The sequence below is a fragment of the Pipra filicauda genome, unplaced genomic scaffold (genome assembly GCF_003945595.2).
Source record: "Pipra filicauda isolate LSUMZ 115617 unplaced genomic scaffold, ASM394559v2 scaffold98_size3848907_pilon, whole genome shotgun sequence".
Taxonomy (NCBI): domain Eukaryota; kingdom Metazoa; phylum Chordata; class Aves; order Passeriformes; family Pipridae; genus Pipra; species Pipra filicauda.
Window position 1 is genome coordinate 1,591,313 of NW_024105186.1, and position 14,117 is coordinate 1,605,429.

At 54.0% G+C, this 14,117-nt stretch overlaps 1 protein-coding gene across 1 annotated transcript; it reads left to right on the forward strand.

Annotated features, from left to right (window-relative positions):
• Positions 1-5,992: 5,992 nt before the first annotated feature.
• B3GNT7 (UDP-GlcNAc:betaGal beta-1,3-N-acetylglucosaminyltransferase 7) lies at positions 5,993-13,931 on the forward strand. Its single transcript, XM_027751067.2, has 2 exons — positions 5,993-6,015; positions 10,486-13,931. The coding sequence occupies exons 1-2, from the start codon at positions 6,005-6,007 to the stop codon at positions 11,684-11,686; spliced, it is 1,212 nt and encodes a 403-aa protein (XP_027606868.1). The 5' UTR covers positions 5,993-6,004; the 3' UTR covers positions 11,687-13,931.
• The last annotated feature ends 186 nt before the right edge of the window (positions 13,932-14,117 follow it).

Genomic DNA, 14,117 nt, shown 5'->3' on the forward strand with positions numbered 1-14,117 from the left:
CGTTGCCTTGCAGCTCACGGCTTCTGGGCCTGGGCCAGTCCCCAGGCAGCCGAGCTTCCCAGGGCTGCGAGTGCAGTGTGACGGCACCCTGGGCCAAACGCTTCCCAGGCTGGGGCTGGGAGAGCAGTTCTGTTGGGCTGATGCCCAACCAGGGCTTTACCTTCAGCCTGTGCCCATGACTGGCTTTGCAGGACAATCAGGGTGGCGAGGCTGGGCAGGACAGGCCCATGGTCCCTGCAATGGGCAGGAGCATCTCTGCTGGCAGGGCTCCTGGGTTCTGGTGTGACATTGCTTTTCCAACACTCCGGCCCGGGAACTTCTCCCTCCTGGTGCCCTCTCCTCCACCTTTTCTCTTTGAGAGGGTCTGGGATGCAAGTGATCCCCTTCAGATGACAGGTCTTTCCCTTCTCAAGGCCAAATGCACCATCCTCCTCCACTTTCCTCTCTGTGTCTGGGCAGCATGAGAGTGTCTCCCTTCTCAACCCCACATTCCCATCCCTCTTGGCTTTCTCCATTCTGTGTCCTCATGGGCTTGTTTGTTTCAGTGCCCGGATGCCATCCTGGCACAGGTTCTCGGGACAAACCCAGACCTTGGGGCTTTCTGCATGAGGCTGAATTGATTGATCAGCAAGGGGGAAACTGAGGCACATTGGGGTGAGCTCTTCTCACAGGGACACGCTGGGCTGGAAGAGACAAGCCCGGGCCTGTGGCTCACTGCATCCAACCACGAGGCTGTTTGCAACACACCACAGAGGCAGCCCCACCAGTGGTCTGCTCCCTCTGTGCTTGCTGCCTGAGCCACAGCATTGGGCTCCCCCTGCTCCTTTGGGAAGGGAAATGTTTTCCCTTTCCCCTCCCAGCCCTGCTTGCCAGTGTGAGTCCGGTTTCCCCTGCGCGCTGCCGCCAAGCGCCTCTGGAACCACTGGAAAATGCATAAAAGGCCTGGGCAAGGCTGCGGTGAGGGTTACTTGCAGTCACAGCTGGATCCAGCTGCTGCTTTAAAGCAACAGCACAGCCACGCTGGGCTCCTCAGGAGACCCAGGTGTCCCAGGGATTCCAATCCCAGGCAGAATCCCCACTGGGCAGCAGCCCTGAGGCTGGGGGCTTTTCACTGGAGAAACTGAGGAAGGGGCAGCCCAAGGAGACAAACCCTTGGGTGGATCCAGCCCCAGGATTTGCTCACCCAGATTTGCAGAGTGCTTCCCCCTGCCCTGCTCCTGTGGCTCCTGGCACAAAGACCAGGAGAGTGCTTCCCTGCCAGCCCTGGCTGCATCCCACCTGGGGACCCAGCTGCCACAGCATTACCTCCACCAACACTGTGTCACACCCCTGCCTTCCCTGAGCCTGTGACACTCAGGTCTCACCCCATCGTGCCCAACACTGTGGCTGTGGGGTCTGTGTCCCTCTCACAAGCACTGTGCTCTCTGCCCAGAGGCAAGTGGGTCTACAAAGGGCAACAGCAGCTCAGGGACCCCTGAGCAAGGGGGGGACTGTCCCAGCCATCACCCTGCAAAGCAATTTCCACTCCTCCTCTGTTTTTAGAAGAAAACATGCAAATCCCATGGTGTTTGATTCCAAGCAGGGCAGTGGGCATTTCTTTCGGCTGTGGCTCAAGGTGTTTCAGCAGCCTCCAGTGTTTCAGTGTGTGAGCTGCCGAGGCCGATGGAGTGGGACGGAGCAGCTGACTTTGGGAAGGCAGAACACCTTCTCCTGCATCCACCTGGGAGCCAGCACCGCCCCACTCTGGCAGAGGTGCTGGGAGGGAAACAGCCACGGGGCACTGAGGGTTAATGAGTAAAATAACTCACCCCACTTGGGGTCTGGTTTATGGCCCTGTGGGCAAGTGGAGGGAGGTTTCTGTGGGGGTGGTTGTCTTTCCTGGTGTCCCACGTCAGACCTGGCCAATACATGACGTCTGCTCCAGCTTCCAAAACTCAGCAATAAATCAGGTTAATAATTAATCCTAACTGCCCGGGGGACTTTCCCGGGGACAGAGGCAGTGGCGGTCCCTGGTCACAGCCCCACATTCCACGTGAGAGCTGCGGTGATGGGTGAGTCTCCCAGGGTTGCTCTTTACCACAGCATCCGTGAAAGGTGCTTAGAAAACGTGGAAGGAGAAAGGAACATCACACCCTATCACACCCAGGATGTTTGTTCGTGAGAGTGTGCAAAGTCTTGATGTGGTTTAAGTCTGGCTCAGCTAAACAAATAGCAGTGTTGACCTCCCTCCCTGCTCCAGTGTATGCCACAGGTGAGTGGTTTAACGAAGAAAAACCTAAATATGTGACCACCCTGTGTGGCCAATCTCTGGTCAGGCTGAGCCCTTGGTCCTGCTCCAGGCACTCAGAGGTTTGGGAGGAGAGGGCTGGTTTGTGTGTCTCTGCAGGTTGCAGGGCAATGGGACCTTGGCTTGTGTGGGAAACCCAGCCCAGGGACCACAGTGTTGGCACAAGTGGCCAGGAGGTGTGCGAGTTGCTGGGAGATGAAATGAGAGTTTTTTCTGTATATGTGTAATTTTCTGGAATGAAATCAGAGAACAACATACAAAAAAACCCCCATATCAAAGAAACCAGAGCAGCTTTTCCCAGTGAAACAAACCCCAAACCATCAGTGGGAAGACACTGGCTGGGTCAACCTGCCACTGGCCAGTCTTTTGGGATCACATAAGCCTGATAAAAAAAGCTCACTTCTTTCTTTGTAGTTATATTTTTAAAAAATATTTTAGTTCAGGTCCACTTTGAAATTAAAAGAGGATTCTTGAAACAAAAAGAGCATTGCGGTTCACTTTGAGAATATCTAAATTAGCCACTTGGGCATTGCTCCAATCCTCACCCTTTCCCTTTACCCAGATGATGCCCCACACCCCTGTTTGATGCCAGCTCCAAAGCCTTGTGGTCCCACAGGTTGCATCCCCTTACAATGCAACAATAACGTGTTCAAGTGCTATTTCTCAGAGGTCCCCTGCCAGCTCTCTCAGGGCTGCAGCAGCTCAGCACACCTCAGACATCACCCGTGGTGTGCAAGGCAAAGGAGCCTTTCTATGCCAGAGCAGCACCTGCCACCCAAGATTATTTATCCAGAAACCCACAGCACTGCCAACAGTTCCAAAAAGGCACCCAGTGCCTCCAAATTCCAGTCTAATGGCTTATACCTAAGAAATAAATGTGCTGCAGTGAAGGAGGGGCAGGACTACAGATCCAGCTGCTCTGCTGAAGGCAGGGCTGGGCAGGAATGGCAAGGATCTGCTGGTGGCTGGGTCTGCTGAGGTGAACAAAAAAACTCAGGTTTCTCTTTTTCATGTTTCATTCTTAGCTGAGTGGTAGTGGTTGCTTGGGTAAAACCTGTTCTTGCTGGGTGCCAGCAAGAGGCAAAGAGAAGGTGTGTGGAGGAAGACTTTTTAACAGAAATATGTTTTCAGTTAGATTTTATCCTTCCTGCTGCCTTTCTGTTTTCATAGGGTGAATCTGGAGAGTGTGAAAAGTTTGTCCTAAACTTTCCCATGTAAGGATGGGAAAAAAAAAATCATAAAAATGCTGCTTCATCTTCAGATTCATCCTTGAAACAGGAGGTGGTGGTGCCAGGGGTGCCCAGGACAGTGTTTACCTCTGGCATCAGTAGCCCCAGACCTGACAGGTTTTGAGTCTTTAATGAACATCAGAGGTAAAGCTTTGTGCAGCCATCACACCCCAGGCCTGCAGTGCTCTCATGAAGAGGGACGTGCATCTTTCCCACACGGGAGGAGGCGGGAGGGGGTCTCCCTGTCCAGAGGGGGTTATTTGAGCTGAAACCCTGCACAGCAGCACAGAATCATCCTGTGCTTGCAGCCCTGCCACTTTCCTGCACGGAAGCAGCCGTCGGAGAGGCGGAAAGCTGGGAGCATGGCTGGCAGAGGTCCCTGCTGCCGGCTGCCAAGAGCCCTCCTCGGCCTGCAGCACTGCCACTTCCATGCTGGAGCAGCACAGCCCAGGGATGTGTTTTGGGATTTACTGCAGCTCCCCATGAGTGGATGCTGCTGTTTCTGTACCCATCATGGTCCCAGGGCACGTGTCAAGGAGGAGATGGTGGCTGCATCTCTTGGAGTTTTGCTTTTCACACCCCTCTGTGCCTGTTTGTGCAAGGGAGGTTCTCCAGTGGGATCCCCCTCCACTGTGAGCCCCTCTTTGCAGAGTGGGGTGAATTCCCAGCCATGGGCTGGTGTGTACCTACCATTGCTGTGCTACAGGGATGAGATGGGTCCTTCTCACACCCTGTTCTGGTCAAGCTGATGCTCAGTGAATCCCATGGCCATGATTTTCTTGGGGTCATGAATGCTGCAAATACAGATTTTCCTGTGGGCACTGGGATTCAAGGAAGGAATCAGGGAAGGCATGTAGGGACCCTTGGTGGTGATAAGGTCATGGGATGCTGTGGAGCTGGTGCAGCCTGTTTGGGCAATGTTTCCTGGGGAGCTTTCACAGTCTCCAGGACATGGAGCTGCAGGGCATCCGGGAAAGTGATAAGCTGAGATAAGGAGAGAGAAACAGGTCTGGAGAAAGCAATGCAATTTTCCTCCCCAAACTGGGCTGGACTTGGGGTTTTCTTGGTGCAGAGCCAAATGTTGTTTGGCTAGTGGAGGCTGTGTGGGTTCCACTGCATGCCCAGCCTTGGAATAGAAGAGCCTTTCGCATGAGAAGCTCAGTGTGTCTTAAGGGTTGTGAGAGCTGTAGGAGACCATGACCCTCATAAAAAATGCAGAGGGACTGTTGAGAAAGATATTGAGATATCTCTGCTGGACAGGGAAAGAAATTTTGCAAAGGATTTCCTGCAGGCTTCCCATCCCGACTTCATGGTGGTCATGAGCAGCTGGTGGGATTGGGAAGGTGACAAAAAAGGCAGATATCAGAAATTATGGGGACCAATTTTTATGGCTGACAAAGACCTTCAACTGAAATGCTACATTTAAGAGGAAAGGAAGATCATAAATCTGCTTCTCAATGGTCAACGGGGTGTCCCATGCTGACATGATGTAGCAGAAATGCTGGTGAAACTGCACCCAAACCAGGGCTGAGGGAAGGACATCTCACCTGTTTGTGGTGCTGTTGGAAATTTGACCCATGAGAGGTCCTGGCATGCCAAACAGACACTTCCTGCTGCAGCAACTCTTCCTCTTGACTCCCTACACCCCTAGGGGAGATGTGGGTCCTGGGAGATTTTTGGGTCCTGGACAGAGTGTGGGTGCTTGATGAGATGGGAGTCCTGGGCAGAGTGTTGGTCCCTGACAAGGTGTGGATCCTGAGTGAGATGTGAGTCTTGGGAGAAGGGTAGGTCCCAGGAGATGTGGGGACCCAAGGCAAGATGTGTGGCTCCATTGCCCCAGAGATCCCAAACCACACTGCGCACAGAAGCAAAGCTGGGATCTCAGTGCTGCTATGAGAAACTAGGGTGTTAAACCCTAGCTCCCTTTTGGGATTTATCCCAAAGTTACTGGTCCATGTTGGGTGGTGGTTAGAAAAGACCCACATGGTTTTTCCAGAGATCCCAGCTGCCAAAAACACCTCTCTGGGTGACTACTGGGATGCCCTTTCCATAACTGGGCTCCTTTGCACTAAAGGCTCTGGGGCAGAGCTACAGCACCCCGAAGAGGTCACTGTGCCCGCGGGGCCGGGCTGGGACTCCCCCGAGCTCCCAGCTCCCGTTGGTTGTCCCATCAGCAGCGTGGACGGTCCCCCGGGAACGTGCGGGCAGTCACCCTTCAACACGTTCCCCGGGCAACACTGGGGAGGTCTCTGCCTGCTGGTACGACCGGAGGGGGGGGGTGGGTGGGGACTAAAGGGCAGGGCAAGAGTTAACCTACCTGCTCTGCCATCCCTCTTGGCTCCACCTCGAAGAGCAAGGGGAGGGAAAAAGGAAAAAGTAGGGGGGGGGGGGAAAAAAAGAAGAGGAGGAGGAGGAAGAGGGCAGAGAAGCGCCCGGACCGCGGGCAGCCCGGCCAGCAGCGGAGCGGCCGCCCCGTCCCACTCCCAGCATGTTCCAGTGGTGAGTGATCTCCGGGTAGCGGGGAGCCCGAGCCCCGCTCCTGCCCCGCTCCAGCACGGACTGAGCCCCGCTGTCCCCTGCTCCGCCGTCCTGCCGAGTGTCCTCCGCTCCCGCAGCCCGGCACCGCCGTCCCGGCGCCGCATCCTGCCCGGAGCCGCGGGACTGCGAGGTCCCCTCTCCGTTGGCTCCCTCTGGAAAGTCGCCCCGGTCCCCTCCTCACCGGGTCCTTCTCGAGGGGCGCCCCAGGGGTGGCTGGCTGGGAAAGAGCAGCTTCGGTGGGGAGGGTGGGCATGGGGAAGCGACTAAGGACGGCGTTTGTCCTTTGTCCCCTGATCGTCTGTCCTCATCCCAGGAGCGAGGGCTCTGCGGTGGCTCTCAGATGGGGTCTCCCGGGCCCAGTATCCTGGGGAAGGCTTTCTGGGCTGTCCGCTGCCTACGCAAATCTCTCTCCATCCCGTGGTACATCCTGGCCCACCGGGACCCAGGACAGGGGCACCGGGCAGAGGCGGGTGGTTGGTGCCCCCCATCCCTGGGGGTGCCTTTCCCAGCCTTTCCCTGCGAAGAGCTGGTTTGTGTGGTGGGGCCGGGGAGAGCGGGGCCACCAGCCCTGCCCCGTGGGGTCCCTGTCCCAGAGCAGTGCTAGCCCGGAGGCAGATGCCCTCGGCGTCGGAAACACCCGGGATTTCGGCTCTTGCCTGTTTTCCAAATCTGCGTTTGTACTGCTTTCTGTTTAAACCAGGTGGCTTTTATAAGGAGGGGACACGTCTCTGGGCACCCTGGCATTGGGGAAAACCGTTGGGAACTGAGGCCCTCCTTGGTGCTTCCAGCTGGCTGGCACAGGCTACTTTTGGGGATATTTTGGTGCTTTCTGCCCAGTATGTGCCCCTAGATAAGATTCTCTCTTCCAGTCCTTGGCACTGCCAACAGACAAGGCTCTATACTGGCCGTGCCTCTAGTGACTGGATCTAATTGAGGGGCCAGAAAAAAAACCCACCCTAATAAATAGACAGTGCTGGCGGATCAAAGAGGTTTTCACGTGAATCCAAAGTGAGATGGGATGGGGTTAGAAAGCTCCAGTCTGCCCTCCATCATCAACACCTGAAAGGGAAACCACCCACCTGTAATTTGGGATGATTTACATATAATTGCCTGCTGGTGCAGCCATCTCACAGGGAGGCTTTTAGAATTTTCCTGATGGATAAAAAGAAGAGAAGAACCAGGCTGGGATCCTTTCAAAGCTCTCTCAGTGGCACCCATACCAGCAGTTGGGGTAGTCGGTTCTGGTTGGCACAGATGGGAGCCCTGCGAGTGGCTGCTGTCCTCAGGCCCTGCAGTGCTGGGTGTCCCCAACTCCTTGGGATGCTGCTGGGGACTGGATGGGAGCTGTGCCCCAAAGCAGGGTCCTGGGGCTCAGCAGAGTGTCTTCTCTGTAATGGCAGCAACCCCAAAGCCCTTTGCCAATGTGGTGGTTCTTGGCATCTCCAGAAAACAGGACCTGGTTCTCCCCTCTTGAAGTACTTCCCAGCTGAGGAGACCACAGAAAAAGACTTGAGATCAGAAAAGATGTGCGTATGATTCTCACTCTTTTGCCCCCCAAATCCTCGGTTCGATGTGGCAATCTCCGGAGGTTGTTGCTCAGGGTCCCCCTAACCCCTTTCGCTTTCCCATCCTGTGCAGGGATGGGATTTCTGCAGGGGAGAAGTGGCCATGGGGCCCCCGTTCCTGCTGGACCTGGTGGTACCCCGTGGTTTGCAGTCAGACCTGTAGGAAAAATCCCAAATAGGTTCTTGTAATAAAGCAGGAATTGTACATTGCACTGGTGAGAGCTGGAAAATGGTGTCCCCTGAAGGAAGGAGGAATAAGTTTCTGTGCTGTTGTGCAACACCTCACCGACACACTCGGATGTACCCAAGCCACCTGACTCTTCACCTCTTACTAAACACCAGAGGTCTCCCCTCAGCCCCGGGTCTGATCTTCTGCCTGGACCCACGGAGGGTGAAGGGGGGTGAGTGGATCCATGTAGCTTCCCTCTGTTAGGCAGAGTCTGCCAAGACTAGGACCCATCCCTGCCAGTTAGTGATAGCCCTACCTATGCAAATTTTTAAAAATTATAGCAGTAATTCCCTGCCTTCGGCTTCTGGGGAACCTTTGGCCATCGTTCAGTTTGGGTATTTTATCACTTGTTGTCCTTGGAGTGGTGGGGAGTGCGAGGATGGGATGGGACAGGATGGGATAGAATGGGATGAGATGGGATGGGAGTAAGGCTGGGTTGTCAGGGTGGGATTGATGCAAATAGAGTTACTATACAGGGGCGACCAGGGTTATTTTTGTGGCAGTGGTGGGGTACTGATGAGAGGTTTTAAACATTGCTTGGCTGTGCTTGGAGTGAAGTTGTATTGGAACTGAAGGGTTTCTAAGAACAAGCTCAAAGCTGTGCGGGAAGGGCTGGAGAGGGTTAAGGGAATGGTGAGATCTAATCAGAACTGCTCCCTCATCAGTCTCAGATGAGTGGCCACATATAAAACCGGATGGGGAATATCTATCCATTTACCCGTAATTACTTATTTCCACGCTTGCTCTCACACTAGTGATCACAGTTTTCCCACGACAACGTGGGGCTCAAAAGTTCTTTGTGCTTCAGGGCGAAGCCAGAGACAGGAGCTCCTGAAAGCTCCCGGTTCCTGTGGTTCCCATTTGGGGTTCCTGCATTTAAGGGTGGCTGGAGTCCCCAAGGACAATGCTGACCCCTGTCCCAGGGAGCCTGAGGGGCTACAGGGTGTCCCACCAAGCAGGTGCTTTGCTGCAGCCTGTGGCCCAAAGCCCCAGCAGCTTCCTGGCAGTGCTGATCCCATTCAGGCCCCCAGGTCCAGGAGAGTTTCATGGCTTTTTTGGTTTTTTGGCTATCTGGGTAAAATACTTGGGTTAAATGTTTTCACTTCCAGCCCCAAGCTCCTTCTCTGGACTGTCCCAAAGTGAAGATGCCATTTGCCTCTGAGAGATGATTTTGGATCTTTCTGGCTCTCTGGAGTGGGAGACTGAGGGCTGTCCCCAGCTGGTGTCACCCAGGCTGGGACATGCTTCTGTCACCAAGAGGACAGGCTCATGGGAGTCACAAGACCAGTGCCATGTCTGTCTCCTTCAGCTCCCCAGCCAAGGTCCTTTTCACCCACTGGCAGGGAAAGCAAGTTGGAGCAGACAGAGATGGGACTGCCCTTAGGAAGCTGTCAGGAGTGGGCATGAGGAGGTCAGCTGCCATCCCCCCATGCCCAGTGCTCATTTGCACAGGGAGATGGCTCACTTGCACAGGACTTTGGCGGGATGGAATTGGTGCAGATGTGCCAGATGTGGAGGGGAGCCAAGCATTTGGGAGCAGCATAGCTCAGATGGGCAGAGAGGGCAGTTCCTCTCCTCTGAAGAAGTGGGAAGAGAAACCCACCTTTACCTGTGTGGAAAAGTGGATTGGGGGAATTTGCGCTTCAGTAATCTCTGAGTGCAGCCTTCCCACTGTCCCAAGGACCTCAGGAGGATCCTGCTCAATCCCCCCATGAGTTCTGTCCAAGGTTTGTCCCATGAGCCAGCAGCTTCCCTGGGAGATGGGTCTGCAGTGAAGGAGAGAAGCAGGATGGCCCCACAAGGGGCTGGGTTTGATCTACCCAGTCCCCTACACACCCTGGACATGCAGACACCTGTGTTGCTGCAGGCTGGGAAAATCTGTCCCCCTATCTGCCCTGAGTCCACTGCTCCTTATCACCACAAAGGAAGCAGTGGGACCCAAGAGCTGGCCAAAACGCCCAGCAGTGCCTCCAGAAATGCTGGTTCCCAAGGTGATTACAGCGTCAGGGATGTCTTTTCCCCACTGAGTCTTGAAGTTTGACTTCTTCTTTTGTCCCGATGTGCCATTTTGGAAAGGAATAATAATGCCAGTTTCATGTTGACTCTCGTGGTCTTCCCAGCTCTGGTTTCTCAGTGTTGCCAGTCTAGGGCCATGGGCAATATGTCTGTGTCTTGGAGCTAATGCTTCTATAGAAAAGATAATTCTCTTCTGCTCTTGTCCTAAACTGCAATTTTCAGATGGCTGAAACAGAGGTTTCCCTTGGGACTTTCCTCCAAAACGGCTGCCTTGCCAAAACTCTCACCCTGACTTCATCTTTCTCAGCCCATTTTTTTTCCCCCTGAACCCTTCCCAGCTCTTTGCACTGGGGTTATCAGATGACTCTGCAGTCACCTGCCACATGCCTTGAGCCTGTCCCTGCAGTTATGTGTGGCCCCAGAGCCACCCCACAAGTGGGATGCAGGTGAGAAGAACATTTGTGAAGGTGTCCCACAGCTCTTTCCATGAGGCTTTTGCTCGTCAAAAGATGATGGGATGCAGATTATGAGTATCCCATGACCTCTCCAGGAGGTGCTTTTGCAAACAGGTCTCTCGCAGCCTGCAGTTTCCTCTCCTTAACCCCCATCTCGTACCTTTAGGAAGAAGACCATCTACAAAACGGTTTGTCTCTCCTTCTTGCTGGTCATCACGGTGACGGTGCTGCAGCGAGGAATGGCTCCCAACCAGTTCATGCAGGGCCAGCAGCAAAAAGACCTGCCCCCTCCAGAACCTCTGAAAACACAGAAGAGAGACAACGCCTTCTCCATCACCAGCACCTTCTGGAAGACCAAGAAGGAGAAAGCTCCTGTGAAAGAGGAGAGCGTGACAGCAAAGCAAACAAAATTCTGGGATGTCACCACTACCAACTGCTCAGCCAACCAGAACTTCAGCAAGGTGGACTGGTTCAAGGGGCTGGAGCCCAACTTCCAGCAGTTCCTGCTCTATCGGCACTGCCGATACTTCCCCATGCTGATCAACCACCCGGAGAAGTGCAGTGGGGACGTTTACCTGCTCATCGTGGTCAAGTCCATCATCACACAGCACGACCGCCGCGAGGCCATCCGGAGGACCTGGGGCCAGGAGAAGGAGGTGGAGGGCAAGAGGATCAGGACGCTGTTCTTGCTGGGCACGGCCTCCAAGGAGGAGGAGAGAGCCAACTACCAGAAACTGCTGGATTACGAGAACCACATCTATGGCGACATCTTGCAGTGGGATTTCCTGGACAGCTTCTTCAACCTCACCCTCAAAGAGGTCCATTTCCTGAAGTGGTTCAACATCTACTGTGACAACGTCCGCTTCATCTTCAAAGGTGATGATGATGTGTTTGTGAGCCCCAGCAACATCCTGGAGTTCCTGGAGGACAAGAAGGAGGGAGAGGACCTCTTTGTGGGGGATGTCCTCCACAAGGCCAGGCCAATCCGTAAGAAGGAGAACAAGTACTACATCCCCAGTGCCCTCTACAACAAAAACATCTACCCACCCTATGCAGGGGGTGGGGGCTTCATCATGGATGGACCCCTGGCCAAGAAGCTGCACAAGACCTCGGAGATGCTGGAGCTGTACCCCATCGATGACGTCTTCCTAGGGATGTGCTTGGAGGTCCTTAAAGTATCACCTGTTGGACATGAGGGCTTCAAAACTTTTGGCATTGTGAAGAACAAGAACAGCAAGATGAACAAGGAGCCATGTTTTTTCCGGAGTATGTTGGTGGTTCATAAACTGCTGCCTCCAGAGTTGCTCCAAATGTGGGACTTGGTCCACAGTAACTTGACATGCTCAAGAAAACTCAATGTCCTTTAGCTCAGTCTCTCTGGAGAGCTGGGACTGGAGGGGCTGGGACAGCTGATCCCTGCTCCAGAATGGGGTGAGCCTCTGCTGGTGGCACATGAATCCTTCGGGGGCATCTCCCTCCGGGGCAAGGAGGGCAGAGACTTTGCGCTCGTGGGCAGGGTTTGGCTCGCGGGCAGGGTTTGTGATAGTGTTTGTTCCTGTACTGTATTGTGGTTCGCTTATCTCCAGCTGGGTTGGGGGTTGCTGAAAAAAAAAAAAAGAAAAAAAAATAACAACATGACAAATCAAGCACAAAATGGAAAAAGAGAGAGAGAGAGAGAGAAGGCACAGAGGTTTGTGCTTTGCTTTAAGCACCTCCTTCACAGGAGCGTGATAAGTGAAGGAGTCGGGGAGGCAGGGAGGGATGTGGCACATTTTTGGAGGTGTTCAGGTCTGGCTATCCAGGGAAGCTGCTCCAAGGGAGTTCGGCTGATCGCAAGTGCATCAGCCCCCCACAACACAAAAATCAAGGGATTTTATTTGTTATCTCAAATTTCTCCTCCATGCAAGGTTTCGGTGACCTTGACCCTGTGCACATTGGGTTTATCCCCATCAAAATCCTCTCTGTGTCCCCACATGCAGCTGGGGGAAGGGGCTCTCCTCCGAGGCTGGCCCTCAGCAGCCCTGGGTCCCCTTAGGATTTCAGCATGGCAGTTGGGGCACCAGGGTCTTTGTCCCTATAAGAGGGTCCCAGGCGATGGTGGCTTCCAGACCCTTTGTGGCCTTGCTGTGCATGCCCTCAGAGGAATGCACCCAGCTGAAATTCCTCAGGGATTTGATCCTCCTGGCAGGAAAGAGAAGAGACCAGGCAGACTGTCCTTGCCTGTGGCCCAGGAAGTGGCAGAGAAACTTGGTGGCCCCCAGCTAGAGTGGCCCGGGGGTTTGTTACACCTGGGACCTCAGCTTGGGTGCAGGCATCCTGGGGGTTTCCTCTGGGGAGACCCTCTCCTTGCAGCAGGGCTGCCCTGGTGGGTTTGGTTGGAGGGGGACAACAGCCCCCAAAGGCCCCATGCATGGCTGCTTCAGGCTTAGCCCTGGTTTGGCAGCAACTGTGATGCTCCAGGGTGAACTGGGGAGCACTGGTCCTGCCCCAGCACGTGGAGCAGGGTCCAAGGGGACAAGGTAAAGGAGGGCTGGTGTTTCACACCACATCTGCTCTTCTCAGGGTTGTTGCAGTGTTTATGCTACAGGATGAGGTGCAGGAGCACAACAGGGAGTTGTGTCATGAGACGTGGCCCTTTTTATGGCTGGAAGGGCCATAGGCTCTTTAGGGGAGCCCTGGGTCAGCTGCTGTGATGGAAACACCCAACACAGAGAGACACATGGCCACGAGAGGGCCATGGATGTTCTCCAGCCACCGACTGCAGGTGTGAGCAAAGCAAAGCCACACATGTGCATGGGTAGGGCTGTGCCAGCTCCCAGGCACAGGGTCTGAACACTCAGATGTCCCTGCACAGGGTGGACAAGCACAGCCACATCCCTGGCCCTGACCATGCACAGCGAAATGCAGGCACAGGTGCGCTCGCTCTCTCCCTCTCTGGTGCCAGACATTGAAAGGAAAAACTTTTGACTACCTCAAAGGTCCCCCTGTGCAGTGCCTTTTTTTTCCTTCTTTCTTTTTCCTAATGTGTTTTGGAAATGGGCCTGTTTCGTTTACTCCAAGTCTGTATGTTCCCCAGGTTAGAAAATGAATTAAAAAAGGGCATAAACCAGTTAAAAAAGGCACCTCACACCAAGCCACGCCACTCTAGGCAAATGTACCTGTCTGCAGATTTGAAGAGGAGAAAGAGCAAGAGCCAGTGCTGCCCAGGGCTTGGCTGGCAGTGATACTGTGAAATTTGATGTACGATGCACTCACCCTGTCCCTGGGGCAAGTGCCAGCAGTGCAGGGCAGAGCCCTGAGGGCATTTTTGGTGCCTGGATAGGTTAGGCAGCACACAACACTCTTTTCCTTTCCCCTCTCCTCCCTCCTTCCACTGGGAGTGAGTTCAGAAATACTTTCCAAATTGACACCTCCATAATTTATGTCAGGTACAGTACTTTGGGCAGTTTATTTATCCTGTATGCAGGGTTGGCTCTTGCTCTTTGTAGCAACGTGTACAGGGAGCAAGGGCTGCGTGCAGACATTTCTCTGTGTTGTTCTTCACCTGGTGGGACCTGTACAGAGAAACCTTGTAGATTTTGGTGAATATTCTAGTTTCTAAATAAAGGTTAAAAGAGGAAGAAAAAAATCCTACAAGCCCTCAGCTCCTGTTGTTACTAGTGGGTTTCTGCTGGGAACAAAACCTGGCAATGGGCTACAGTGACAAAACTACTGCTTGGACTGGACATCTGGGGACTGTAGCTGCCCTGTTCCAGTCTGGCACAGCTTCCTGGAGCCTGGCATGGAGTTTACAAGGCC